This window comes from Aythya ferina (genome assembly GCF_964211825.1).
Source record: "Aythya ferina genome assembly, chromosome: 14".
In the NCBI taxonomy this organism is placed as follows: domain Eukaryota; kingdom Metazoa; phylum Chordata; class Aves; order Anseriformes; family Anatidae; genus Aythya; species Aythya ferina.
In genome coordinates, this window is record NC_140312.1 from 19,901,815 (window position 1) to 19,928,470 (window position 26,656).

The 26,656-nt window shown below is 60.0% G+C and overlaps 2 protein-coding genes across 11 annotated transcripts in view; both read right to left on the reverse strand.

Moving 5' to 3' along the window:
* Positions 1 to 75: 75 nt before the first annotated feature.
* On the reverse strand, positions 76 to 20,297 carry AFAP1L1 (actin filament associated protein 1 like 1). Of its 6 annotated transcripts, none has more exons than XM_084535339.1 (21): positions 20,162 to 20,273; positions 11,800 to 11,901; positions 11,431 to 11,466; positions 9,251 to 9,379; positions 8,631 to 8,714; positions 8,362 to 8,459; positions 8,105 to 8,216; positions 7,692 to 7,790; positions 7,002 to 7,213; positions 6,462 to 6,641; positions 5,748 to 5,834; positions 5,359 to 5,452; positions 5,077 to 5,229; positions 4,598 to 4,809; positions 4,275 to 4,420; positions 3,852 to 3,930; positions 3,609 to 3,723; positions 3,229 to 3,393; positions 2,787 to 2,965; positions 1,666 to 1,794; positions 76 to 1,269 (listed from the first exon to the last, which is right to left on the reverse strand). In XM_084535339.1, the coding sequence occupies exons 1-21, from the start codon at positions 20,175 to 20,177 to the stop codon at positions 1,246 to 1,248; spliced, it is 2,451 nt and encodes an 816-aa protein (XP_084391465.1). In that variant the 5' UTR covers positions 20,178 to 20,273; the 3' UTR covers positions 76 to 1,245. The 6 variants fall into 6 exon arrangements, with proteins under 6 accessions (XP_084391465.1, XP_084391466.1, XP_084391470.1 ...); XM_084535340.1 differs by having other exon boundaries at positions 2,799 to 2,965; positions 20,162 to 20,271; XM_084535344.1 differs by lacking the exon at positions 20,162 to 20,273 and adding an exon at positions 13,011 to 13,045.
* A 2,176-nt stretch (positions 20,298 to 22,473) lies between these two features.
* Positions 22,474 to 26,656, reverse strand: part of ABLIM3 (actin binding LIM protein family member 3) — a 42,091-nt gene continuing 37,908 nt past the window's right edge. The window contains exons 15-22 of one of the 5 annotated variants that reach the window (XR_014698084.1): positions 25,888 to 26,022; positions 25,567 to 25,631; positions 25,166 to 25,313; positions 24,814 to 24,843; positions 24,269 to 24,327; positions 23,819 to 23,879; positions 22,992 to 23,599; positions 22,474 to 22,730 (exon numbers count right to left, since the gene is read on the reverse strand). Coding sequence is in view for 2 of the 5 variants with exons in the window: in XM_084536201.1 (XP_084392327.1) it covers positions 22,617 to 22,730; positions 22,992 to 23,072; positions 23,814 to 23,879; positions 24,269 to 24,327; positions 24,814 to 24,843; positions 25,166 to 25,313; positions 25,567 to 25,631; positions 25,888 to 26,022 (698 nt within the window). In the remaining 3 variants the exon portion in view is untranslated. Of the gene's footprint in view, positions 22,731 to 22,991; positions 23,600 to 23,813; positions 23,880 to 24,268; positions 24,328 to 24,813; positions 24,844 to 25,165; positions 25,314 to 25,566; positions 25,632 to 25,887; positions 26,023 to 26,656 lie in introns of those variants that run through there. The other 4 variants (XM_084536202.1, XM_084536201.1, XR_014698085.1 and 1 more) reach the window with 4 other exon arrangements.

Genomic DNA, 26,656 nt, shown 5'->3' on the forward strand with positions numbered 1-26,656 from the left:
AGACCATGCTGGCACCTTTCATTACAAGCAGGAGTAATGCAGCCAACTTGCTCCCCACAGCCAGGGGAAGAGGTGTACCAGTGCCAACATTTTTATTAAAAGCTGCTTATCTAGTTACTAAAAAAGGGGCCTTGAAAGAGCGAGTTGCAAAGGTTAATTGTGGCAGTAGTGTGCACAAATGGGTCACAGGCCTGCTCCATTGTCTCTGGCACAAAAGCCTGGGCCTTTCCTTTTTATTCCTCTCTGCCTGTTTCTGCCTGTGCTAAATCACCTTCCACCATTTCTCGTGCTTGTTCCAGTCCCCTCGTTTGAAAGCACTTTTTATTATTTTTCAACTTCCCTTGGCTCCATTTTGATGACATGCTTTGGCAAACTGTCTGACAGCAGTAGCAATGCTGTGAATTAATTGTTGGCCCAGAGACAGCCCCGGCCCTTCTCCTAATCCCGCCCCCCCCCCGAATGGCATGGGGTCAGGGCAGAGAGAGCTGGGCTGCCTCCAGCCTCAGCCCCAGCACTTACTTGCTGATTAGCAAGGTTAAAAAGGTGTCTGCTGTTAATTTGCTTTCAAATGCCGACATTTGAGCTTTGTTCATTCCCAGAGGAACATGCCCTCCCCCTTGCTGCCTGGAGGACAACAGAGAAACATCGGGCAAGGGTACTCAGTAGGGGCACAGCAAGCTGGAGACACAAGGAACCCTGAGATGAGGCCCTGTAGAGCCGAAAGCAGTGAGAAAGGTGAATGGTGGGTGTCTCTGGAGGGTCAGGTCCTGAGCAGCTCGTGAACCCCAACACTGAGGCAGCCAAAATCCCCACAGTCCATGGTCACTTTGGAAAGTGTGAGCCTGGCCTCCAGCATCCCCAGGGTGGAACATGCTAATCCTGGTAAATCAAAGCAGCTGGTGGCTGACCGCCAGTCCCCCATGCTCTCCATGTCACCACGGGCACACACCTCCTGCTGAGCTTCTGCCCCCATGTGTGGCTCCCCCAGATGTGGGTTTCCCAGTAGTATGTGACCCTGATCCACAAAGGACTCCCCTTTCCCCCCCCAGCCTCCCAAATGCCCTTCCCGCCCCCTTCCCCATGGTTTGTGGTGTTGCCCATGCGGCAGACGCTGCTGCAGCAGAGGGGCAAGGGAGGGTGCCTGTCCCCACGTGCCTTCCCATCGCCTGGGAAAAAGGGGGCTCAGAGCTTCCTGATGAGCCCTGGTGTCTGGCAGGGGCCTGGCAGGCATTGCCACAGCCCGGCTTAAGTCTGCTTCTTTTCCCATTCCTGCAGAGAAAGGGATAAAAAGAGAGTGATGAGACATCAGAGGTGCAGGAGGGAGCACTGAGCCCTTTAAGGGCCTCCCTCCCTACTGGGGGGCTTTGGACCACCCCAGCATCTTCAAAGGCAAGGTCACTGCTGCCCCGGGCATCGTGGAGGTGATGGTGTCCCCCCTGCCCACGCAGCCACACACCTCCTGGGTTTCCCTGCAGGCTGGGCTTATGCCAGCAGCCAGTACCAACCAAGCTGGACCAGCCTGGCTGCAGGAGACCCTGGCAGCACCCGTTGCTTTTGGAGTAGGGAGCATCCACAATCCCCAAAATTCATGGCCAAGTACAGGGACAGGATGAAAGGCTGAGATTTCCAGGGGAACAGGGGTGGAGAGGGGGAGTGAAGCAGGACCTTGGCTTTCCGCAGCACATTTCCCTTGTTGGCAGGGAGGATGGAGGTGCTTCTCTTCCTCAGTTCGGCTGCACAGTTGACAGGGACCAAGTGCTCAGGGGGGCTCCCGTTTGGCTTGTTTGTAGCTTCCTGTGGAAAAGGGGGAGGAGAAGGAGGATTTAGGAGACCCAGGGAACAGGGAATGCCAGGAAAGCACAACCTGTCATGAAGTCAAAGCTGATGTGGCCAAGCCTAATCATAGAATCACAGAACTGTAGGGGTTGCAAGGGACCTCGAAAGATCATTGGGTCCAACCCCCCTGCCAAAGCAGGTTCCTCAGAGCAGGCTGCCCAGGTAGGCGTCCAGACAGGCCTTGAATGTCTCCAGAGAAGGAGACTCCACAACCTGCCTGGGCAGCCTGTTCCAATGCTCCATCACCCTCACCATGAAGAAGTTCTTTCGCATGTCAGTGCAGAACTTCCTGTGCTCTAACTTGCAGCCATTGCCCCTTGTCCTATCCCCACAAACCACTGAGAAGAGGTTGGCTACATCCTTCTGTCCCCCATCCCTCAGATATTTATATTACACTGAGGAGATCCCCTCTCAGTCTTCTCTTCTCCAGGCTGAACAGACCCAGGTCTCTCAGCCTTTCCTCATAGGGAAGATGCTCCAGGCCCCGTATCATCTTCGTGGCCCTCTGCTGGACTCTTTCCAGGAGATCCCTGTCTTTCTTGTACTGGGGAACCCAGAACTGGACACAGTACTCCAGGTGAGGCCTGACCAGGGCAGAATAGAGGGCGAGGATCACCTCCCTTGACCTGCTGGCCACACTCCTTTTAATGCATGCCAGGATCCCATTGGCCCTCTTGGCCACCAGGGCACACTGCTGGCTCATGGTCAACCTGTCGTCCACCAGGACCCCCAGGTCCTTCTCCTCAGAGCTCCTCTCCAGCGGGTCGTCCCCCAGCCTGTACTGATACTTCGGGTTGTTCCTTCCCAGGTGCAGGATGCTTTGCTTCCCACCTCTAACCACCAAAAGATCAGGGGTGTCCCTCATCCCCACATGCTGCTCCCAGCACTGCCCCAAGCCCCTCTGCTGAATGAAGCCAGAGCTGTGGCAGTGAGGAAGAAGAGGTATGCACCCCGTTCTCCACCTTGCCGGTTACAGCCAGCCCCAGGGCCAGCCCTCCTGCCAGCGACTGCTTCAGACGCTCCTTCACTTCGGTCAGCTGGAGCTCCAGGTCGACTCGGCGCTCCTCCTTCTGCCGGCACTGCTCCTCCAGCACTGCCACCCGCTGCTCCAGGTCCTGCAGCTTCAGCCCTGCTCACACAAACATGTCCAACTCAGCACCTTTGCCTGGAGAGGCCCTGGGCTGAGGCTGTGGGGACTGAGAAGCCACCCATGCTCCTGGGTGGGACGCTAGATGGGGCTGCTGGCCCAGGAGCACACTGCAGCCAGCTCTGCTCACAGCCACAAGTGTCACCGCCATGCTGCTAGCCTGGTGTCCCCATACCAGCCCTTCTCACCATACCCGAATGCCTTAGAGCATTCCCGGTCACAGCACCCAGGTGGCACTGACCCACCTGTGCAGCTCTTCATGGTTTCCCGCAGCTCTCTCTTCTCTTTCCGCAGCAACACCAGCTCACTGCGGATTGCTGCTTTCTCCTTCTCTAGCTTCTCCTTCTCCGTCAGAAACCGTCTGGCATCCTCCTCGGCCCGGTTCTTCCCGTACCTATACTGGTTGGCATCTGCATGTACAAAGGAGAGCCTGTCAGGATGACTCTGTCCCCAGGAGCATCCTGAGCCCAGGCCCAGCTGTGTGGACATCTGGTCCTTCTGGCCTGGTGCAGCTCAACCTGAGACCCCCTGTGGGAACAGCCCCCTCCCAGGGACCGGGGTCTCCCTACGGAGGTTTGCAGCCTGCTGCCCTGCTCCAAGGCCCCTTGCGCAGCCCCCCACTCACTTGAAGCGTGCCTCTTCACTTTGACCTGCGGGTCCACCCGCCGTGACTTCTCACTGCAGGAGGATGCGTGGCGCTTCACCTGGGCTCCTGACGGCCGCCCCAGTTCCTCCTGGATCTGCAGTGGGGATAGGAGAGCATGCCGAAACTCCTGCAGGGCTGCCCCAACCCGCCAAGGCTCTCCAGGGCATCTCCTGTAGCCTGGCCACAGCGGTGGGACACAGCGAGCCCCTGAGCCCTGCTCACCTGAACCTTCTCATAGGGAACGTCGTCGTACACCACGCGGGAGGAGTCCGGCCGGCTGTCTTGGGAGGAGCTGGCCCACCTGCAGGAGGAAGGACAGGTATTTGCCACTGGATTCCTTTCAAGGTTGTCCCTGGCAGACCCCCAAAGGGCTCTTCGATCTCATTGCTCTTCCTACATTGCTCTCCCAGCTCTGGGCAGGGACCCAGCTTTGCTTTTGAGCACCCACCCTGCGCTATGCGAGCACGAGTATCCCTTAGGTCCTTCATTAGCGTTATTAAAACACTTCCAATCCTGCCCAAGGCAAGCTGCCCTGCCTAAGGATATACCAGCCCTCTCCCCTGGCACCTGCCACCTCTTCCCCATCCCCATCCCAGCATTACCCCCGCTCCAGCACAGCCCCCACAGAGCAGAGCACAGCCTTACAGGTAGGAGTGCCTCACGGCTGTCATGATGTTGGCGATGGTCTCCACGTCCACGTAGTCGTAGTGCAAGGCCTCTGGCACTGTCTGGGAGCCTGTCTCCACCAAGAGGATACCCAGCCAGCGGCCCAGGTCTTCTGAGCAGCTTGCCTGCAGGAGAGAGAAAGGCCTGGGGACATGCCTTTGTGTCCCTGGGCTTCATTGGTGTGCACAGGAGGGGAACCAAGGCACTGGTCGCATTCAGGCTTTAACCATTGCAGCAGGTGCTCCCCTCAGCTGGGCAATCCCCAGTGCACGTCCCCACAGGAGGCGATGTGCCCAGCTCACCTCCAGCGTGGTCACCTCCTGCCCATTGCGAAGGATGCGGAAAGCGAAGGGGTGCTTGGGGCCCAGCCCCGGCACCACCTCGCAGCCCCGGAGGACGATGGCATTCACGTGGGTGTGTAGGTCACTGCGGTCCTTGTGGAAGTAGAGGGTGTTGGTCTTCAGGCGGCACCAGCGCTCCTTCCAGCACTGGTTGACCAAGACGCTGAGGTAGCCTGGGGAGTGCAGACCCAACAGAAGTGTCTAAGCACCCACAGCAGGACCTTGGGACCTCATGAGATGGGACTGCCCAGGTATTAGGGCATGTTTCCCTGCTCATGGGCAGACCGGTCCTGTTGTGCCTGTGTCCCCAAGGCGTGTCCAGCTCTCCACAAGCTCAAGAGGAGCTCCTCCCACAGCCCCTCACCCCCTGCTTGCCCCCATAGAGCCAGGCTCTCCAGAAGGGAGCCCAGGACCTGTCTGTGCCCCAGGCGCCCACAAACCACAGCATGGGATGTCTTCCTCAGTGGAGGAAGTCTGTGTGTCCTCGGGGGAAGGCTTCTTCTTGGAGAAGCTGATGATCCTGGTGATCTTCTTCCCCGCCGCCCGGCTCATTGAGCCCTTCAGGTCAGCCAAGCCACTCTTCTTGCCTTTCCCTGGAAGGGGGAGAGCCCCAATAGCCACGCACACCACATCACAGCACCCCCCTCACACCAGGATGAATGCTGCGAGGTGTGGTGCGCCTGGCAGGAGGACAGCCCGTCCCAGGGGGTGTGGGGCCATACCGTGCTCGCAGGGCTCCCTGCGGGCCGTGGGGGAGAAGGTCTCGCCTGTCGCCACGCTGTCCGAGTCAGAGGTGTGCTTCTCCTGCGACAGCCTCTGCAGGGAGGGGCAGGGCAGGTGCCCTTTCAGCAGCACCCCTCTGCTCAGCCCCAAGCAATGACCACGGTCTGACCATGGCCTTTGTCCCTTCAGCACAGGGCTGGAACATCCACCTAGTGCTGGGGAGCCCCGTGAGCCCCACAGACCTGCCGTGAGGATGGGAAGGGCTCCCTACACAGCACCAGGAGCTCAGTGCTCAGGATATCCTCCTGGTCTCCCTTTCTCCAGGCTTAGTCACCAGCCCCACACAGCACTTTGGCTGATCCCTATCACCCTGACCAGAAAGCGTCACCTTATCCAGGTCCATCTTGCAGGGCATCACTGGGGACGTAGGGGCTTCCATCCCGCCCACTCCTGGACTGCTCGCTTCCTTTATCACCTATGCAGAAAGGGCAAGCTCCCGTCTCACCACCTGAGTCCCGCTGGCCCACGGGGAGTGCGACCGTGGACTCTGCAGCACCTGTCCCTGCTGCCTGCCACGAGGACAGGGTGGCAAGCTCTGCTTGGGGCAAAAACCCTGCTTGCCTGGGGCCTTGCACCCAGCCTGGCCCTTCCAAACCTCAACCATTGTTAAGGTGGATGGTCAAAGGATCTGGAAATTTTGGATGGGAGGGATTCAGGCATCAAGTCACACAACTGTCCTGCTGGCTCTGCACTCCTCAGGGCCCCCCACGGCACATCCCACGGGAGAAGCATTGCCAGCCCCTTTCCCAGCCATGGGCTCAGCAGCAGAGCCAGTCCCTTCCCCACCTCCCACCCCCAGAACAAAGACAGGAAATGGCCATGGGGAAGAGGAGGAGGAGAACAAACATCCCCACCCCGCTCCCTGTCGAGGGGCTCGGGCTATCAGCACAGGAGACGCCCAAGGCTTGGGAAGTGGCTGGCCAGCCTTCCCCACGGCTGATAAGAGACAGAGGAAAGCTCCCTTCCTTCCCCTTCCCTGCGGCAACCCACTCCCCATCGCTGCCTGAGGAAGGCTGTGGCTGGAGGGGGGCAGTGGCGGTACCTTCAGCCACTCCTCAGCCTGCTCCTTGCTCTGCACGGCCAGCACCAGTGCCTCAGCCCCCGGCAGGGAGAAACGCAGCTCGTGCTTCTTGCGCCGCCCATCCTTGGGGACATAGATGACATTGCAGGTGCCCAGGGGCACTTCCACGTGTGGCTGCCGGTCCTTGGAGCTTTTGTAGCACTGGGAGAAGCAAAGACAACTGCTCAGGGTTCAGCCTCTCCTGCTGCCATGCCCAGACAGGGTCCTTGCAGGCTTCTGAGCCAGCGGCACAGACGGAGGTGGTTCCATCTCTGCAACCCAGTCACACAAGGGCTGCGGGATGCCCTCTCCCTTTGCTCCACTAGCCAAGGGGATCCCAATAGTGAGGAGCCCTTCATTTGCTTGCAAGAGAAGCAACAGCTACCCCTGCACACGCTGCAGGGTAGTCACGGCCTCAGGGCAGGTTTGGTTGGCTATTTTTATTTGCTCTGGGGCTGACCTCTCTCCAATGCACCCGGGGGTCTCTCCCCACCCCTCATGCCCCACCAGCTCTGGGCTCACCAGCAGTTTGCCGTCCCGTATGATGGTGAGCTGCTTGGCCCACTGCCCAAAGCGCTTCTTGCGCAACAGGAAGGCACAAATCCTGCAGTCCTTCACCAGGTTCATGGAGGCTTCCTCTGACGGCCACTGGTGTGTCAGCTGCTGGCCCTTCCCGTCCTCCTCCTCCTCATCATAGGACTCATAAGAGCTGCTCATGGCATCTGAGTCATTGTCTGGAAGAGAGCAGGCCTGTCACCCCAAGCAGCTCCCCATCCCGGGGAGCTTTTTTTGCAGGCCAAAAGCCATCCCCAGGTGCACCTGTTCAATTCTCAGGGCTGGCTTATTTCCTTACAAGCCTCAAACCTGCAGAGGCTGGATGAAACCATCTACCCTCACTACAGGATCATGCATTGACTCTCTGCCCTACACATCCCTAGCAGGGTATGGAGCGGCAGTTTTATGGATATGCCAGAATACGTAACAGGGTCTGAGAGTGGAGGTGTGGGAAGTGGCTGCCAGGTGCACCGGAGAGCAGCGGGTCAGGAGGGCCCAGTGCCTCCCCATCCTGCTGGCACCACAGTGAAGGCACAGCCACATCTCACCCCTGGGTACACCAACAGCTCCTCTTGGCTTGGCTCAAGCCCACATTTCAGGGCTGGACTTTGCCAAAGCTCTCTGTCCCCTGCCAGGTGAAGGCACCCGGGTACCTACAGGAGTTCTTCTGCTCCCCGTTCATCCTGGTGATGGGGTAGTTGCTGTCTGCGTCCTCGTAGTAGCCATCCTCGATCGAGTTGGGGGGGCTGGAGCTGTCTGCAGAAGAAGCAGAGGCAGCTGGGGCTGCTGGCCGTGCATGAGCCTGTGAGTGGGGCAGAGTGAAGCACCCCCTTCCCCAAGCACATGCAGACACCAGGAGCATTGCTCCCTCCATGGCCCCAACCTCAGCTCATCGCTCCCTTCCCTGCCAAGCCGGAGGAAACAACTCCTTGCACAACCAGCGTGTTGGGATAGGAAGGAAGCAGGAGAGGAGGGTGCGGGCAGTTTCCTTCCCCAGGGGGAGCCAGCACACTGCCAAGGGCCCCGCTCGGCCGGGCAGGGTGGCGGGGGCAGGCGGGAGCGGGACTCACTGTGTGAGATGATGTACTCAGGGGCCTTCCCTGGGCCCAGGGGCAGCGCTTCCTCATAGTAATCCTCAGGCGGGGGGGTGGTGGGCAGTGGTGGAGGAGGGTCTGTAGCAACCTGCGGCAGAAACCCCCCCGGCATGAGCGGAGAGGGCCCCAACGGGCAAGCGTGTGCAGTGGTGGCAAGGGACAGGGATGGGTCCCAGCCACGGCCACTGCCCCGTGCTGGAGCGGGGATCTCACAGCCGGGTACACCAACGTACATGTTTTGCTGGCTGGCTCCTCGCAAGCTCCAAGCCAACTCCATTGCTGGTGTCCCCGTCCTCCTCCTGCATGTCCTGGAGGTCCCGCAGGTCACAGTCTGGGTTGGGAGCAAGCGTTGAGGGTGAAGGGAGAAGTCCCCAGGCACAAGGATGCAGCTTTCACCACTGTTCTTGTCCCCTCTGAGTGCCCCCACTGTCGGCTGGGACCCAGCCCAGCGCAGCACCTGCCCAGTAAGACCCCGGCATCGCTCTGGGATGGCCACACGTACCGAACTCCTCGAAGAGAGACTCCACGAAGCTGGTGCCGTTGTTCAGGGAGGCTGTGTTCATGTACATGAAGTCTGCATCCTTCCCTGAGGGCGAGGGGGAAGCTCTCAGCCCAGAGACAGGCAGGACAGCTGGGTGAGCACCTGCACCTCCCCAAAATCACCCACCCAAGCTACAAGATCACCTCCCGGCCAGGCAGGCTGCTCCACGCCATGGGGCAGGAGGAGATGAGGAGCCCCCAGGGACACTGCCAGCCCCCAGGGAGGGCTGGAACCCTCTGGATGCCCAGCCCCTCTGCCTTCCTGTGATCCTGAAATCACTGTGCTCAGCACAAACTGGGAGCAGGAGGGCATCTGCGAGGCAGTGCTTCCAGCAGAAGCAGGTGCTGATGCCAGCACCCAGAGAAGCAGGGGAGAGCCAGGAACAAGAGAGAGGAGCAAAGCACCCTGAGGGTGGTGCTGGGCACTGGAAATGGAGGCAGCAGGCGCACAGGCAGGGAAACTCATCCGTGCCTTCAATAGGCTTCTCCTTGCCCCACTGGGCTGGGCCCATCTGTGGTCCCAGGCTGGGGACACACTGCCACCAGGGCAGCCACCAGATCCCTTGGGAGCAGGACACTGACCTTTGGGTGGCTGCAGCTTCTGCAGGATGGTGGAGACAGCCAGCTTCTTCTCCTGCGTGGTGGCACTCAGGTACTCATGGTCCAGCAGCTTGAGCAGGATGCTGAGCTCGGGTAGGAGCTGGTCCAGCACTGGGGGAAGCAGGGAAAAGCCCTTCAGCTGGGGGGGGTCGGGGTGCTGGGCTTTGCCTGCAGCCCCCAGCACATGGGGAAGTGGGGAGCAGGACAGAGACACAGTTCCCAAGCCAGCCTGGTGGTCTGGCACATTTTAATCCAACTTCCAGCTCAAAACTGGGGCAAGCTCAGGAATTTCATCAGCCTATGCCTTGGGGACGTTTCTCCCCTTTTCACAGCCAGGCATGCAATGCACACTTGGCCAGAGCAATACCAGAGGTGCTAAAATAAATGAGGAAAGAGGATTAAGATGAAGGGGCTGGACCACGTGGAAGACCCCTGCACGGCTGCCAAGCACACATGTGCTCCTTCTGCACGCACACTCACCCAGGCGCTGGCACACAGCCCACTGAGCCCGCCGATGGAAACACGAGCTCTGCAGGCTGCTGCCATCAAAAGGCTCAGCACGTGAGTGTTTCCACACAGTTAAAACCACCCCTCTGTCCTCCATGTGAGGTATCGTGCTGTGTGCTGTTGGAAGGAAAGAAGGAAAGGACACCCAGACACCACCTCCAGAGCCACCTGGCAGTGCCGCTCCAGGACAGAGCTGTCCTCCCCAGCACAGCACCCTGCAATGCCACTAGGAGCCATAAAACAGCAGGATAGATGGGGAGAACCCAGCAAAAGGCAAGAAAAGAGAGCAGGGCTACAAAAAAATTATCACTTAATGCAGTGTTTGGTGTGCTGGCAAGGAGGGAGGGCAGCACCTGCAGAATCCAGTGCCTGAGACAGCCCAGCTCTGAGAGGCTGGGCTCAGGGGCTCCAGCAAACCTGCAGCTCTAGAGGCTATGGAGTGTGGGAAAAAATAATAATAAAATCTGCCGTTTCTTCCAATGCAAGCATGAGCAGGATCTTGGCAGTAGCTGAGCATCATCACAGCACAGCTGGGGCAGCTGTGCAGCTGGCTGTGGGTCTCCAGGGACAGGGAAAGAGGGCAGAGGTGACCGCAGGGGAGGCTCAGACATGCTGACCGATGGGGATGTTTGGCGGAGAGGAGGGGAGAGCACAGGCAGGAGCGGAGCACCAGGACTGCTGGACACACTGCCTGGGCTGTACCTGTCACCTGCCAGGGAGGGGGACACGAGTGGCAGGGAGGCAGCCACGGTGTTGGGAAGAAGAGCTGGCTGCCCCATAGCTGTGGGGCTGCTCAGCGATGCTGAGCTGGGCAGCAGCAAGGGCACATTTCCCAGGGCCGGGACAGGGTGCTGTGGTGCTGCCAATGTTGGATCCTCATTACTTCTGCTCATAATAAGCTTCCGCTGGGCCCTATCCAAACTCCACCTGGCACCCAGCAAAACCTGGTTTGACCCAGCATTTTGGTGGCACAGCAGGGACAGCTGCTGTTAAATCTCGCCTACCTTCAACCCATGAACAAGTCCCTGGCAGGGCCAGTGCAGCAGGCTGGCAGCTCAGTAAAAACAACTTCATTTTCAAAACTTTTTAGCTGAAGGGGAGCCCTACGTGAGTGGGTTGATGCAGATCAGCACCTGGCCAAAACAAGCCGCCCAGGCGAGAAGGCAGTGTGCCTGGCCCCAGAGCACTGCCTCCCCGGGATGAGGCAGGATGTGGCTCACAAGCCTCTTCCTGCCAATGGGCTTCTATCTCTGCAGACCTTCTGCTTCCTCCTCCCTGCCCTGCGCCAAGCTAAACACCAGCATCAGCCCTTCGGAACAGCTGGCTTTGCCAGCACCAGCCTCCTGTGGGCAGCCCCCAGGGGCAGGTAGCCCCCAGGAGGGGAGCTGGCAGCATCCCGCAGCCCATGGGGATGGAGAGGGCACACACAGCAGGACTGGGCCCCCTGCTCAAGCTCTGGAGTTGGAAACAGAGATGTTTGAGATGTTCGTAGAGTGCTACATGCTTCTGCTCAGCAGTGCTCTCCAGGCGAGGCGAGACGTCTTCCTCTGCCTGGCCAGGGTACAGGCACAGCACCTGGCTGGGCTAGAAAGGAAGCTGCTGGGACAAAAAACGAGACACAGATCTGTCCACCCAGCACCTAGGAATACACTTACCCACCATCCTGCTCCAGCTCAGCTCACCACATGTTCCTACAGTGGAGAGAGGACCATGCCCATGCCCTACGCCACCTTCCCACAGCCATGGTGCCACGAGCATCCCCATCCCCTGCCGTGCACACATCTCCCACCACAGCCCCCAGCCCTGCAGCAGGGATTTGCACCAGCTGAGGGCCAAAGGGTGAGCACGGCCCTATTAATAACCCCAAAGCTGGTAGCGTTCACAGCCAGAGGGGTGAAGGGACCCCCATGCACAAACGTGGTGAGAACAGCCGCAAAGCAAGGCTCCCCGCAGCCCTTGCAGGCGCATGAAGCCGAGCAGGGCCAGTGCTGAAGGCTCCTTTGTTCCCCACAGCTGAGCCGTACCCTGTGTCTCCAATGTCAAACATGCCCCCAGAGCTGGAGGGGGGGACGAGCTGCTCAAAGGGGCCTGTGATCCACAATGGGCTTGCGGAGCCGAGCCTGTGCCTGGGGGAGCGGAGGAAGGGAAGGAATTAATTTCCTGCACTCGTTAGGCTCCCAGCCCAGCTGAGGTTAATGGGGGCTGCAGGAAGCCAGGAGAGATCACCCACGGGCTGTGGATGGCACCGACGGGCACTTTAGAAGGGCCAGGGGCTCAGGTGGCAGGGGTGTGGGCACATGCTTGGTGCCAGGGCACAACTGGGGATGCAGAGCCCGGGATGGAGGTGGCAGCAGGATGTCACAGGGCACTGCGGGACAAGGTGGTGCAGCACTGGAGCACTGAGCAGGTGAAGGAGCCACAGGGACCCCAGGTTCCTGCCGTGTCATGGCCTCACTCACAGGGCACCTCCAGCACTGACAATCGCGTCCCACCTGTCGGGAGCCTCAGGGGTTTCTCCCACACCCTGAATCCCGTGGGAGCACCCCACTGTGCCAGGCACAGGGTTTGGACACAGATATCCCAGCGGAGGGAGCGGCACCAGCCCTGGGACAGACACAGACCCTGCTCCCCACTTCCAGCCCATCCAAGCACCGCAGCAGGGATGGGAAGGGGGCAGAGCCCGAGCCTCTCCTCGGAAGCCCAGGAGCTGCGGCAGCAGATGGCTTTAGCAGGAGCCAAGCTGGGCTGGATGGGCTGGGGGAGACCTAGGGCAGCACCCCTGGGGCAGGGAGAGCTGTGGAACAGACCCAGGCCATTGCTGCTGCTGAGACAGAGAGGCAGCGCTTCCAAACATGCCCCAGGTGCAGCACCAAGTGGGATGCTGGCAGAGGAGCTGCATCCCCTTCCCGCAGAAGCACCCCACTGCCCCTCCCCACCTTGTGCCCAGGCCAGCTCTAATTTTAGACCCTGGTAGTGCATTCCCTCAGGGAGCCAGGCATCCCAGGCTGAGATAAGGGTTTGGGAGCAGCTGCAGAGCCCACCTCCCCCTCCCGAGCCTCTGCTCGGTCATGGGAGCAGGCAGCAGGACTTGCTCCAGCAACCTGCAGGAGGAGGAGGAGGAAGGTGCTCCAGCCCAGCTGATGCATTAGCTTCCTGGTGCGCAGTTCAGCTTTCAGCAGGCACAGAGACAGGACAGCGCAGGTGGAGTTGCAAAGCAAAGCTGCTCGGCACTCACAGCCCAGAAGATAGCCCCAGGGGGGAGGTGCAGGAGGTGCAGTTTCCCAGCCAGCAGCACCGTGAAATCACTGCAGAGGACTCTGCCCCACAGACACAGCTCTGCCGCCCGCTCCCCCCCCAGCCCTGGCCACCCTTCCTCTTGCGCCAGGTGGAGGCCGGGGGGCGAGGGAGGCTGGGGGAAATCGGATGCTGGGAGCGACTGCCATTGTTTGTAGCTAAAATAAAAGCCAAGCAAAAATAAATCCTTCCTGTTGGCGCAAGCAGGGCCGCAGGATGCTGTGCCTGCGGAGGAGTGCTGTTCAGAGCTGCCCCCAGCAGTAAACAAATGGTTTTAGCCCCAGTTAGAGACGCCATAAAGGGGGGGGGGTTGGGATGGGGAAGGGGACACAGGCAGAGACCCTGCAGGGAAGCCAGACCCTCTGCTCGCACCTCCCCAGCCCGGTGTCAATGGGCTGCTTTGCCACGGACAGCAGGCAGGCGTGGGGCTGGTGACAAAGCATCGTGGCAGGCAGGCTCCCAGTGCTGTCCCTTCATGTCCTCGCTGCCAGATGGCCCCGCAGGTCCTCACCCAGTGGCACAGGGCATGCAGGATCAGCTAGGTTGTGCTGGCAGGCGAGGAAATCAGGCAGAAAAGTACCCCTCCTGCCCAGCAGCTTGGCATGCTCCCACATGGAGGAGTTGAGAGAAACGCCAGCCATTATCACACTTAAGCTCTGGAAACATCCCATAACAGTGGAAGAATTGCTAAGGGGCCACTTGATGCCCGTGAATCATTTCTTCCTTGGAAACAAGGGCCCCTTGAGCAGGGCGGATGTGGGGAGTGCCTCAGCCTCCACTTCCAACTCCAGCAGCAGGAGCCTGAGTGCTTTGGGCTGTCTGCTGCATGGATGGAGCCCATACCCATTGCTCCAACTGCCACCAGCAGCGATTGATGCCTTCACCAAGCACCTCGGGCAGGCATCCCCTCTCCTCCAACCACTCATTCCCAGCTCAGGTGCTGCAGCATCCCCGAGCACTGCGGAACAGGAGGTGGCTCTGACCACTCGGCCTGCCCCTTATGCCCCGGGGGGAGCCTGTCCCCCCAGAGATCCCCAGCAGCCTGTGAAGCCAAGGCTGCATCAGGCAGGGCAGGGACACACACCTCCCAGGGAGTGCATCACCATGACCTTGCAGTAATTAAGAACCTTGGCTGATAATCTTGGAAAATCAGCCCTGGGAGGTTAAGGTGAAGCCTGCTTGCTCAAGGGGACAGTGAGTCCTCCCCAGTGGAGCCACGCCTGGCTGCTCATCTTACAGCAAGGAGATTGTGGTTTTCACAGGGCCCCATAGCATCTTTCCCTCTGCAGCACTGGGAGAAGGGCAGAGAACAACCAGGGGGGTGAAAGAGCCAGAAGGCTGCCCCGGCTGTGTCTGCTGAGCCGCCGTTATCCTTGTGTCTCCTCAACACGCACCCCAACACGGCCAGCAACTCGGGGCTGTGCTGGCCACCTCCCTGTCCACTGCTTTCTGTGCCTGGTGCAGCTATGTGCCAGCAGCAGCTCTCCCCCAGTATAAATAGCTCTGCTGAAAGCCTTATCTGGTGGCCTTGCTCTCAGCGACCCTGGAGGAGAGCAGCTGAGCAGCCAGCCCAGCCCAGGGCAGAGTGGTGCTCCCAGCCACGCACCCCTCTGCCCTGCACGCGCCTCGTTCAGCATCGCCCAGCAGGATGGGTACTGCTGGGCAGCCCTCCCCAGTGCGCATCCTTCCTGCAATGCCTTTCACACCGCCAGTTAAGCCTCCAGGTGCCCCGAACAAGACTACCCTTCCCACCACATTGACCCTAAGAGCAGCTCCTGCCACAGCAGAGTGGCTTCACAAGCCTGAGCTGTGCAGGTAATAATTAACAGGCTGATTAAATCACCCCAAACATCTGTGACCAATGCAGATAATGACCCCGCAGTGCCCCGTGCTGCAGCAGGGCTTCTTGGCTGGGGGCTGCCCCCCTCTCTGCTGACATTGCTCCCTCTCCTAGAAAGGACTGCTTCACCAAAAGCAAACTTTCGTCCTCCCAGATGATGAGGCTGCAGCTGTCCCCACCCCAGAGGAGGAGGGGGTGGTTTCTACATAGCCCTCTTACAGCTGAGAGGAGCAAGAAGCCGAGCAAACAAAGGCACACAGACACTGTTTCGGGTGGGGTATTCCTGAGCCATGCTGGGGAAGGACCCCTGATCCCCAAACCTGTTACAAGTTGTTCCCAGCCACAACTCAAAATGAGCTACACCATCAGCATACAAGGACTGGGCTCACTGGTTCCAGGCTACATTGCAAAACTGGGTGCGAGGCGAAGTGGCCATGCTGCAGGATGCTCCGCAGGGCCGGCGGCTGAGGATGATAAGGGCTGCTGGCTGAGAACGTGTTTAAATAATGAAGGAAAATTAGAGGTTTGAGATGCCCTTTTAAAGGAATAGGCAGGCAGGGGCGAGACCTCCTGAGTAATGTATAAAAACAAGCTTCAGCCAGAGGAGAGACGTTAGGATTAGCCAGGACCCAGAATAAACTATGCTTTTTCCAACCAAAATTTTGGTGGCAGCCTCTTCAAAACAAGCCCTGCAGCCGGCAGGGAGCAGCAGGTTGGTGCTATCCCCCCAACACCGGGAGGGGCCCCAGGAGAGGAATGGGGTGGGCTCTTTCCATCTCCAGAACAGACATCCCGGCCGTACTGATGGGGCTGGGAAGCTCTCTGCATCCCCAAAGGCTGTACTCTGCATCCTGTGCACCACCTTTCCCCAAAACCACAATCCAAAAGATGTCAGGAGGGGCAGAGGTGCCTCTGTAAGAAGTCACAGGTATATCACGCCTGGCCTGGGGAGGCAGAGGAGGACACAACAACAAAACAGGATGGAGCAGGGAACAGCCACCAGCCATCTCCCCTGCTCCAAATGCTTTCAGCTGCATTGCACAATGCAGGCACCTCCTTCCAGAGGTGCTGGGAGGAGAAAACACCAACAGGGGTAGAAAAAAACTATGGGGGAAATATCCCCATGGAGTCAGCACCCAGGGCACCCCAGAGCCAGCCATGCCCAGAATGCCAAGGTGGGTCAGGGACCTGCTCAGTGGCCACTTCTTCCCATCCCCGCTGGGAGGGCCACTGAGGAGAAGCAGAGGGAAAAAGGGGCACAGCAGAGGGTCTCCGTGCTTGGGGGCCAGGCTTGTGCTGCCGGAGGCTCCTTGGAGGGCAGGATAAGCGTGCTTGCTCAGCTGAGAACAGCCCTTCCGTTTCCTCCCATTGGTGATCTCCGGGAGCATCAGGTGCAGCCACAAGGTCACCAGCCCGCGGCACTTCCAGCCACCTTAACCCCTTCAGGGCAGGGGCTTGGAGCCACGAGAGCCGGTCTGGCACAGTGGGAAAGCTGGTGAGCACGGGCACAGGGGAAGATGCAACAGTTCTGTTATTGCTGATGGCTTCAGCAGTGCCTGGACTGGTTTACTGTACCTGTTTTTAACTCCGGCACAAGACAGCCAGCTATCAGACCTGTTCCTGCACATCTATCCCTGGCTTGGCGCTTTATGACCTGTTTCCCAAAGCATAAGGTGATGCTGGGATTGTGCAAAATGGGAGGCAGAACCCACCAGACAGCAAGGCAGAAAGGGGATGTTTGCCTATCATCACACGTGACGGGTTTAAATTAAAAAAAAAAAAAAAAAAAAAAAAAAACAAACAAAAAAAACCCTCTTCCACTCCCCCTCAAAAAAAAAAAAAGAAAAAAAAAAGGCAGACAGCAAAAGCCATTCCTGAAGCTGCTTCCCCAGGTGCTCTCCTGTTAATTGCCAGTGATCAGAGCACTCCAGCGTGGCCCAGCCTTCCCTCCTATCGCTCCCAGGATCACAAGCACACAAAACCCACTTCAAAAAAAGAGATTTTGAGAATGGAAACTCCTCCCTGCAAAGGTCTGTTTTTGTTCCAAACTGTTACGAAATGTCAGTGTTTTCCCCTGCTTGGCAAAGAGCCCTCCTTTGATGAGCTGAGAGGCTTTATCAAATCCAAAAATTGAAGGGGTGCGGGACCAGCCGCCTGGGGGGAGACCTACAAATAACTTATTCTCCTCCTGCCTCACCACGGAGGCTGCAGATCATCAGTGTGGTGTCTGCGGGGGGATTTGAGCTCCCTGAATGCCGTGACTTTCAGCACTCGGGGGTGATGAAAGCCAGGCTTTTGTTGGCTGCGGTGGATGGCAGGGCTCAGCACCATTCATCCTGGGTGCCCGGGCAGGGGCTACCGGCCCCACGGCTGGTTGTGCCTGGCAGGGACAATGCGGAGATCCTGGGGAATCTTCCAACCAAGCCGCCCTGGAAGGGGGCATTAAAAGGATATTATATAGGACTGACGGTTTTGATGTTAATTTTAATGGAAAAACAGGTTCCTTCCATGTAGGAGGTACCTGTTCCTCAGGGGACCTTCAGCAGACTAGATGGGATGGCATCTGGCACAGCGAAGAGTTAAGGGGCTGGGACATCAGGCACCACTTCAAGCCTTGGCTCTGCACGTCGTTATCTCGGGTCCCTGTGAGTTACTTGGCTACTGAATGAGAGGCAGATCTCGGGACGAGCCCAGTTTTCACCCGCTGACCTCCTCTAAAAGGCCTCCCAGCTGCTCAGGAGGAGACGATTCAGACCCTTACTGCATGGTTTTATTTCCCTGGGCTGGGCTGCAGGACCTCAGCGTGGGACACGTCGGCCTCTCAGCTCAGCACGTTTCCACCGGAAAACTGCATTTCCAGGTCAAGAGGAGATACTGGGAAGAGACAGGTTTCCCAGACAGCCCGCTGTGATTCCAGTGTCATCAGGGTCGCTGGCTGCAGGACACCAATGTCGTGCAGCATGAGCCAGGCAAACGACACCCTGCCTGCCTGCTGCGCTTGGTGCCAGCGCCCTGGGGCCACCTGCCCACCTGGGGGACCAGGGAAGCCCAAGGAGGGCTCAGCCTCTTCCCACACACTCTAAACAGGCTGCCAGCACCGGAGCCGGGCAGCTCAGCTCCCGGCAGAAGGAATGGCTGCAATGCAGGGGGGAGCTCGGCACTTGCCCGGTGCTAACAGCTGGCCCCAGCTCGCTGCTCGCCCCCTTCCTTCCAGCGGGTGGGATTCCTGCAGCCTAGTTTCAGGCAGCAGGTCAAGAATGATTCTGGCGCCCTCCTGCCGAACCCTATGCCTCCCCATTCCTGTGGGTGAGCTGGAGCCAAGTTTATCCCTTACACATCTCCGCTGGCTTTGCTGGATTTAGACCGCAGATAAGTTTGGTGCAGGACCTAAATTCCCCTGGCACTAAAGGTCAGGAAATTGCCACTAACAAGGAAAAGCGAGCACAACCCTTCTAGAACAAAGCCTCATGGCACTGAGCATCTCCCCAAATGCAGGCACATATATATTTCTCCACCTCCACAGCCTGGAGTGACTGCCGACAGCCTCCGGCAGTGATGGCGAGCCGAGCACAGCACCACTCACTGCACAGCCTGCGGGCAAGGCACTGTGCTCAGCCAGAGAGCAGAAAGCAGGAACAGAGCTGGAGCATCACAGAGCAAGAGCAAGTCAGGGCACACGCAAGGCTGAGCTAGGCTGTAGGTGAACAAAGGGGCTGCCAGAGAGAGAGGAGAGGTTGGGACCTGGGGACAGGGCTCCTGCCCACCACCAGACCAACCCTGCTGCCCACCGAGCCCCACCACCCTCCCTGCACAGCCAGCACCCCAGAGGGATCCAGCGGCTCTGGGTGCTGCACAGTGGGGCTGGAGGAGGTTTATGTTAGCAAAGAGCGATCTGGGTGCCAACAGCAATTCATTACAAGCTCTCCAAGCAAAGCAGGCAGGCACCTCCACCACTACCATAGAAGGCACCTACGGGGGGGGGATAAGAAGCAGGGGAAGCCCACGGAGAGCAGGGCACAGTGGGCTGCAGGCAGCCCTGCAGGGCTCAGGCACCAGGACCCCTCCGTGCCAGCCCTGCGCCATGCCTGTGCCCAACTCCCCACAGCCCCAGGAGGGGGCTCAGCAGTGTGCTGGCACCTCCAGCCCTTCCCCACAGAGGGATCCCACAGCCCTGTGAGCCCACAGGAACATCCCACATCAGGTGGGGGTGGCTGCTCAGCAGCTCACACAGCAAGAGATGGGGGCAGATGAGGCTCTGCTCTCCCCTTTGCCCACCGGTGAGGTTCCCTGGGACCCTGGAGGACAGTGCTGGCACCATGTGTCACTTGTCAGCACCACCACCCCCCCTGCTGCAAGCAGCAGCCTCCTTCAGAGCTAACATCCTGGGACTGGTGTGCAGGGTGAGCTGCAGCTCCAGGGGAAGGCTGTCCCTGTTCCCATCCCCTCCTGGGCTGCTGGGCCCTGACACTGCTCTCCGAGCACCACCACCCCGAGAGCTGAACTCTGCACACCGCATTTCCACTGCGGAAACACCACCCAATCCTTTTACATTGGGAAGGGGAACTCTTGACCCTCGGGTCCTGCTGGTGCTGACCCCAAGCTGCAGGCACAGCCCTGCCTCAGCCACCCGGGACTTTGTCCCACAGAGCCAGAGTGATGTCCCTCATCCCTGTGCTGTCACCCAAGGGTGGTGCTGCTGCAGCACCTATGCAGAGCACCCAGGGGCCAGGACCCCCCCATGCTGCACCCTCCACCACCTGCTCATCCTTCCTAGATCAGCATTCAGCAGCAGCAGCATCACCCCCTAGCCCCCAGCCTCCCCCTGTTCCCCCTGGAACCCCCTGACCCCAGCAGAAAGCCAACACCTTTCCTATACGAGCCCGATGCCACCGGCCAGTGTGGGAGGGCAGGGTGGGGATCAGGCCCTCTGAGACCACCGGCACCTTCTCCAGCTGGGGAAACTCTCCGGGTCCCAGCAGCTCTGTATGGAACTGGTCACCCTGCTTGCTGGGACCACCAATTCCCCCACGGAGCCCCCCAGGCACTCCCACCCCATGCACTCCCATGCCAGGCTGTGACTTTTCACCCTCGCCACCCACGGGAGGGGGGCGGGGCCCCAGCCCCAGGACACCCCGGGGTCTCGCAGGGACGCACACGGGGCAGGAGGGGGGGGCTCATTTCCCAATCTCTCCCGCACCGACCCCACGCCCCCCGTTCCCGGCGTGGTGCGGGGGGGACCCGCGGCCCCTTACCGCTCTGCCGGTCCATGGTGCGGAGCCGGGGGCAGGGGCGGCCGCCCCGGGAGCTGCGGGATGCCGAGTGGCGGCGGGGCCGGCTCTCCCGGTGGGGCGGCCGAGCGCCAAGCCCGCCCCTCCCTCGGCGAGGGGCAGCCCCGAGCCCCGGCACGGCCCGGCACGGCCCGGCACGGCCCGGCTCCGCCCCGGGCCGCCCCCGCCGCTTTCGTGCCCCCCCCCCCAGGGCCAGCGCCCGGCGGCCGCGGGGCTGCGGGGAGAGGGGTGAGAGGTGTGTGGGGGGGTGTCCGGCCCCGGGAAAGGGGCTGGGAGCCATCGGGGCTCGGTCCCGGACCCCTTCCCGGCCCGGGGGGGGGCTGCGGAGACCCCCCCTCCTCGTGGCACCGCCTGGAGCGCGTCCCCCGGCATATCCCGCCCGGAGCGCGTTGGGTTTGGAAAATGAGATTTGGGTAAAGAACGCGGGGCTGTGCCCCCGCCCAGAGATCACCCAGGGGCCAAGGATTGCCCCCCCCCCCCACCCGTGGCCCATCGCATTGCCCCTGCTCCCGCATCCCCCCAAGTCCCCCGTACCCGTTCCCTCCTGGTGCCCCTCCTTGGCGCGGCTGCTCTCCCCCCTAACAGGGACACGGGGACACCCGGACCTGGGAGACCTGGGAGGCTGGCAGAGCACGGGGACAGTGTTGGAATGAGGGGAGCACCTCTTTCACCGTGCTCTTGCCCCCTCGGGCAATTACTCTCCCCCCCTACCCCCTCCCCCCCCCAGCCAGCAGCCAAGCCCCCTGGGGACAGCAGGCTGCCCTGAGGGACACACGAGGAGGTTCCACACATGCCTGGGTAGCACTGGAGAGCAGTATCTAACATGTTGTGCACAAATTCAGCAATTCAGCTCCAGATTTCCCCCCTTTTGGGGCACTGGCAGGGCTGGGCAGAGCAGAGGCAGCTCCTCCTGTGCCCCCCGTGCCTCGGCTGCAGCCAGCCCGGCCCTGCTTGTCCCATGCACCCTCCCATGCAGCTGAAGCCACCCAGCCAGGTCCCCCCTCCTGGACTGAGCTCCATTTTCCTCTCAAGCCACAAACTTGTCACCTCCGGGGCTGTGGTGAGGGCATGGGGCACCCAGAAGCTACCAAACCCGGCTGGGTTGTGGCTGGGATTTGTGGAGCAGCCAAACCAGCAGCGTGGGTTCAGGCACCGCTGGCTGCCAGGGCTGGGGCTCCCTGGGGCACATCCCAGTGATGGGACCCCACAAGGGTCCTGCCACTGTCTTCTGCCCCAGAGGGCAGGGGAGCTCTCTTGGCTCTGAGAGGAAGCAGTGGCCCCTGCCTCAGTTTCCCCATCTTTGCCATGCAGGCAGTGGCGAGGAACAGTTAGTTAGTGCCCATAAAATGCTTTGAAAATGAAAAGCCTCTCATTGATGTGTTGTTGTTGTTGTTATTATTATTAATTAACAGAAGCACTGGCTCCTCCAGGCTTTATCTCTGAAGGTGCTGCTGGAGATGAAGTTTCTCACAGCCCCAGACAGCCGAGCTTGATTTAGGGAGCTGCAGTTTACGGGGGTGAAATCATAAATACAACAGGTTCACTTACTGCTGCACTAACGCTGACAGGAGCAATTACCAGCACAATTTTCCCTCCCTGCTCCCGTCCCCACCAGCACAAAGCTCCTGGAGCTGCCACTGGTGGCAGGGGGACCCACACCAGAAAAGGTGTTAGTGTGTAAATAACCCTATTGGTAAGAAAAACCAAACACCCATGGGTGCTGATTCCCCGGCCCCCGCTGGGCAGCACAGCAGCCCCAAGCCCTGAAGCTTGCCCGCTCCCTGCTCTCCTGACCCTGGCCAAACCCGAAGAGCAGTAACAAGCTGCATGAGGCAGGAAGTGTTTCGGGTTATTCAATCGAGAAGAGCTTAGTTTGGGGACAGCCTGAGAAGCTGTCATTGCGGCACTTTGGGAGGAGAAACTGGCTCCGTAGCACTACAAGGGTCGTAGGGCAAGGCAACAGCAGGAGAAGCATCAGGACTCGGGACTGCACTTTTACCTGTGGGGGTGCACCCTGCTCCCCAGGGGTCCTCCTCATCCCCTGTCCCATGGCCTGGATTTCTGTTCCTGGGGCTAAATGGCAAGGCTGACGGTGCCCCCGCGGCTGCCCCTGGTGGGACCCTGTCTCCCTGCAGATGCACCCAGAGCATCGCCCCACACCACGAGGGGCAGCAGCGACAGGCACCATGGGGCTCATGTGAAATTAGCCCCTGACAAAACCCAAGGCTCAATACAGAAACAAGGCTCGAAAAGAAAAGGAGACAAAGAGCACAACATTATCTGTGAGACTCCAATTCACTCTCAGGGGTGCAGAGGGCGCCTCTGCCACGTACAGTACTGAGAATCATACAGAGCTGCAATATAGAGATCTTTCTATGTATATATTTATAGGTATGTATATATTTATAGTGCACTGCTTTTAAAACAGCCGGGCCTGCTTCTTCAGCTCATTCCTCTTCCAGAGGGCCAGGCGGTCAAACTCAGTGATGGTCATGCCGAAGATCTGGTAGAACTCCTCCTGGGAGAGGTGGCGCTGGAGAGAGAGGGGCTGCTGGGGCAGGGCAGGGGGCCAGGACCCCTACCCCAGTCTGACGGCACCCACAGGGGCTGCAGGGGGGCAGGAGGGCACGTGGGGGGTCTTTCAGGGTGCAATGGGGTCCCGCAGCACCTGTGTGCTGCTGGAGTGCCGTGGAGATACTCCTTGCTCATCCATGAGGACAGGCTATGGGGACACCCCCCATGTAACCAGGTACCTCTCAATGAGATTGTGCCCTGTGGGAGAGGCTCGCCTCACCTCTAACCGAGTCCTGTCGACATCTTTGGGCAGCTGGTTCCTCCCCCTCGTCTTCACCAGGAGCAGCTCATAGGGGTATATCTGTAGGGGGACAGAGGGCATGGTAGAGCTCGGGAGCCAGAAGAGCACAGCAGTGCGGCCACACCACATTTAGCAGGGCTTGGGTGGCACAGCTGCCCCCAGGGATTGAGGGGAACAGGGCAGAGGGGGGGATTTGCTTTCAGGTTGACCCTAATCCACCCTGGGCCACCTCGGTAGCTGTGGAGGGCAACCTGGAGGTCTGCTGTTCACTCTGCAGCGGCAGGAGCGACCCAGAGACAAGCTGAGCCTGGGAGCGCCAGCAGGGCCACCCCTCTCTGCTCCTCACCCGGAGACGTTTCTGCTCAGTAAAGGGCTGGAGACCTTGCCAGGATGGGGAAAAAGTACAGGGATTGTACCATGGTACAAGGATGGAGCTGTTGGGAAGGAACTGAGGGGAACGAAGGGAGGGTGTTGGAACGAGATGGCAAAACTTCCCCCAACAGGGTCTGGGGATGCAAGGGCACTTCTCTGGGTGTCACCTCTGGGTGGCAGTCACTCCCTGGAGCAGGGCCATTGTACCTTGTACTCTGTGGGGACAGAAAACGATGGAAGAGACATTAGCCAACGCCCCCTCTGCTGCGAGCATCCCCCCTTGGAGCTGCAGAGACACCCTCCCTCCTCCCCATCTCCCCCCTCTGGCCCAGACCCTATTTTTTGGAGCTGCCCGCAGTGGGCTGGGCAGCTCCCCGGTGCCCCATACCCATGGGGTCCCCCCCTTTTCCATCCCCAGCCCTGCAGCACCTTACCTCGCATCCCCCAGTTGACGGCGTTGGTGCTGTCGTAGTGGAAAAGCTCCGCGCTGGGAGGCTGTGGGAGGGAGGTGTGGAGAGAGGGAGGGATGAGAAGGGTCTCCTCCAGACTGACCCCCTCCAGCACAGCACCTCCCATGTCCCCAGAGGGGATGGCACCCGCCCAGCCCAAAGCAGGACCCGATCCCTGCGCCTGGCAGTGGGGAAACTGAAGCACAGGGAGGGGAATGGACAAGGGAGTGACAAGCCCAGGTCACGGGGAGGCAGCACCAGATCTCCCAGTCCCTACGGCAGAGGAGCAAAGCAACATGACCTGCAGGACGGGGATGAGATCTACAATTGGGGCTGGACCTCCCTCTCCAGCAGTGCCCCACTAAGGATTATTTGGGGTTGGCACACAGCAGAGGTGGTAGTGGGGTATGGGGGGGAGCAACAGGAGACACTTACCCTGTGCAGCCCATTCCTCCTGTAGGCAGGGAGGGAGGCCGACTTAGAAATGAGGGGGTCTGCAAGGGAACCACCATAGGGCATGAGGGAAAACACAGGTGCTGGCCCCACAGCACAGGACAACCGTGCCATGCATCCCTTCCCCAATGCATCCCCTCAGTCACTGCACAGACATGCTCCTGCCTCCCCAGGCAAGCTGCTCAGAGTCAATTTGTCTTCCCAGTACTGCCCCATCCCTGCCCAGCGCCAGCCTCGCCTGGCTCTGTCCCCTTTCTATCCCCAGCTCATTCCCAGCCCGGCTTCCTCACTCTGGAACTCCCCTCCCCAGCAGCCCTCCCTCCTCCTCCATCCCAACAGCTCCCTTCCAAACCTCCTTCTCTCCCAGTTTCTCTGTCCCCAGCTCTCCCAGCCCTGCCCTGGCACAACCAGGGGGGCTCCTTCCTCTCCCCATTCCTCCCCAGGTGCCAACACCTCCTCCAGCCCCTGAGCTCCAAGCTCTGGCCCCTGGGGAGGAGGAGGCGCAGAGGGGCGAGGGATGCACTCACCACTGTCAGCCAGGTAGTGCATCTGGGGGGCTGCAAGGGGAGCAGAGCTGGGTCAGGGGGGCGAGAACCACACACTACAGAGCTCCCCCCACCTCGCCCCCCAGTCCTGCTCACAGCCCCAGCTCCATGAGGGCAGCCATGCCATGAGGAAGGAGAGCACAAAGCAGGCAGGGGCATCCACACCGGCAGCAGCTCTGGGTGCCAGAAGGTCCCAGCCGTGCCAACAGCACACAGTGAGCCCACGACAGCTCAGAACCCCCCATGGCTGTGCTTTTTCATTTCCAAGGGCCCTCCACTCCCATGTCCTTCCCCCCTGGGTGGGATGGACGGGCAGACAGACAGATTTCCTTACAGCCGTTGAGGGAGCCCTCGTAGCCAGCCGTGTGCAGGGCTTCTCTGCTGCTGGCAGAGCTGCGAGGGGGCGTCCAGGGGTCCACGTAGGAGTTAGAGCGAGCCTTCATCTCCTCCCTCAGGATCAGCCTGCCGATGCCGCTCTGGATCTGGGCACACAGGGAAAGCCGCTGGCACCGCTCCCATCCCTGCTGCAGCCCACCCTGCCTGCTGGCACGCCACCTCCCGGGGACAAGGTGCTGAGATGGGGTGCACCCCAATCCTGCAGCCCCATATTGCAGGCGGCCGAGGGGGGAGAGATGGGAGAGGGCACCCCGACCACAGAGGAAGGAGATGATGTGGAGCTCGCTGCCACCTCTCCAGTCCATCCCCTGCCAGGCAGCGGCCAGGGACATCGCTCACCTTGTGCATGCCCCGCTCGTACCCATCCTCCTCGCCTCCTGATGAGAACCTCCGGGCCCGGGGGGCTGCAAGGAGACATGTGGGGGTCAGATGGGTAAAGGTGGGGACGGGAGGCAGTCCCCAGCTGCATGAGGACAGCCAGGTCCCAAGGGCTGCTAGGATTTTGGGGTCACTCTGGTGGGTATCTCAGCTCAAACCCATCTTCAGGTTGAGGTCCAGCCCAGGGAGATATCCTCCCTGGGGGTGCCTGATTTGGGGGTTGGGTAGGGGGTTGGGTTTCCCTTTCCCACAGCACTTGGGGGGGGGGGGGGATGCTGTTACCTTTGGGAGAGCTTTGGAAGGACCAGTACTCTGACTCGGAGTGGTAGTAGGTGTCTGGGGAGTAGGCAGGGCTGTACTTGGACGACTGTGCGATGTCTTCACTCGTTTTGCTTTTGGTGGCTGCAGGAATGTCGTCTGCAAAAGGAGCAGGGAGAGCTGTAATGAGGACACCGAGTCCCTCTGGCAGCACCTGCAAACATCCACCCTGGGACAAACACAGATCTTCTTCCCTCCCCTCTTCCTGGTGGCCACCAGCCATTTGTGCTTGGGACAGCCCAGGGCAGAGTTGGAAATAATCCATTTTCAGACTACTGACACCTCCTGGAGACATAGATGCAGTGGCAGACGGTGGGAATGGTCACAGTCCCACCAGGGAGAGGGCAGCCAGGGAGTTACTACTGGAGCAGGTGGCAGCAGCAGAGGGGTGGTCCCAGCAGCTCCGGCTGGGGAAAGGGCTCAACCCCCGGGGCCAGGACACTTGCAGGGGAAGGGGCACAAAGGACAGACTGTGTGGGACCCTCTCCTGCTCGCACAGCTCGGTGGCTGTCCCACAGGAGCCAGGCACCAGGCAGGAAGGTGCAGGCAGAGCCACCCCACCACCCAAGCAGGCACAGGGGAGCCCACAGTGGGCAGCTACTTACAGCAGTGGGTGCAGGCAGCCAGTAGGGATTTGGGCAGGTGGGGAAGGGGAGCCCACAGAGAGAGAGGAGACACGGTTACTGCTGCAGGCTGCTGCTGCCCCACTGAGTCAGCAAGCAAGCGGGGGGAA

Excerpts from the sequence above, each read along its gene's own strand:
- AFAP1L1 (XM_084535339.1), bottom strand. Across the intron at positions 7,214-7,691 it reads CGGGGAGCAGAAGAACTCCT|ACAATGACTCAGATGCCATG; the intron begins GTAGGTACCCGG and ends GCTCTCTTCCAG. Across the intron at positions 1,795-2,786 it reads CCGGCAAGGTGGAGAACGGG|GAAGCTACAAACAAGCCAAA; the intron begins GTGCATACCTCT and ends CCTTTTCCACAG.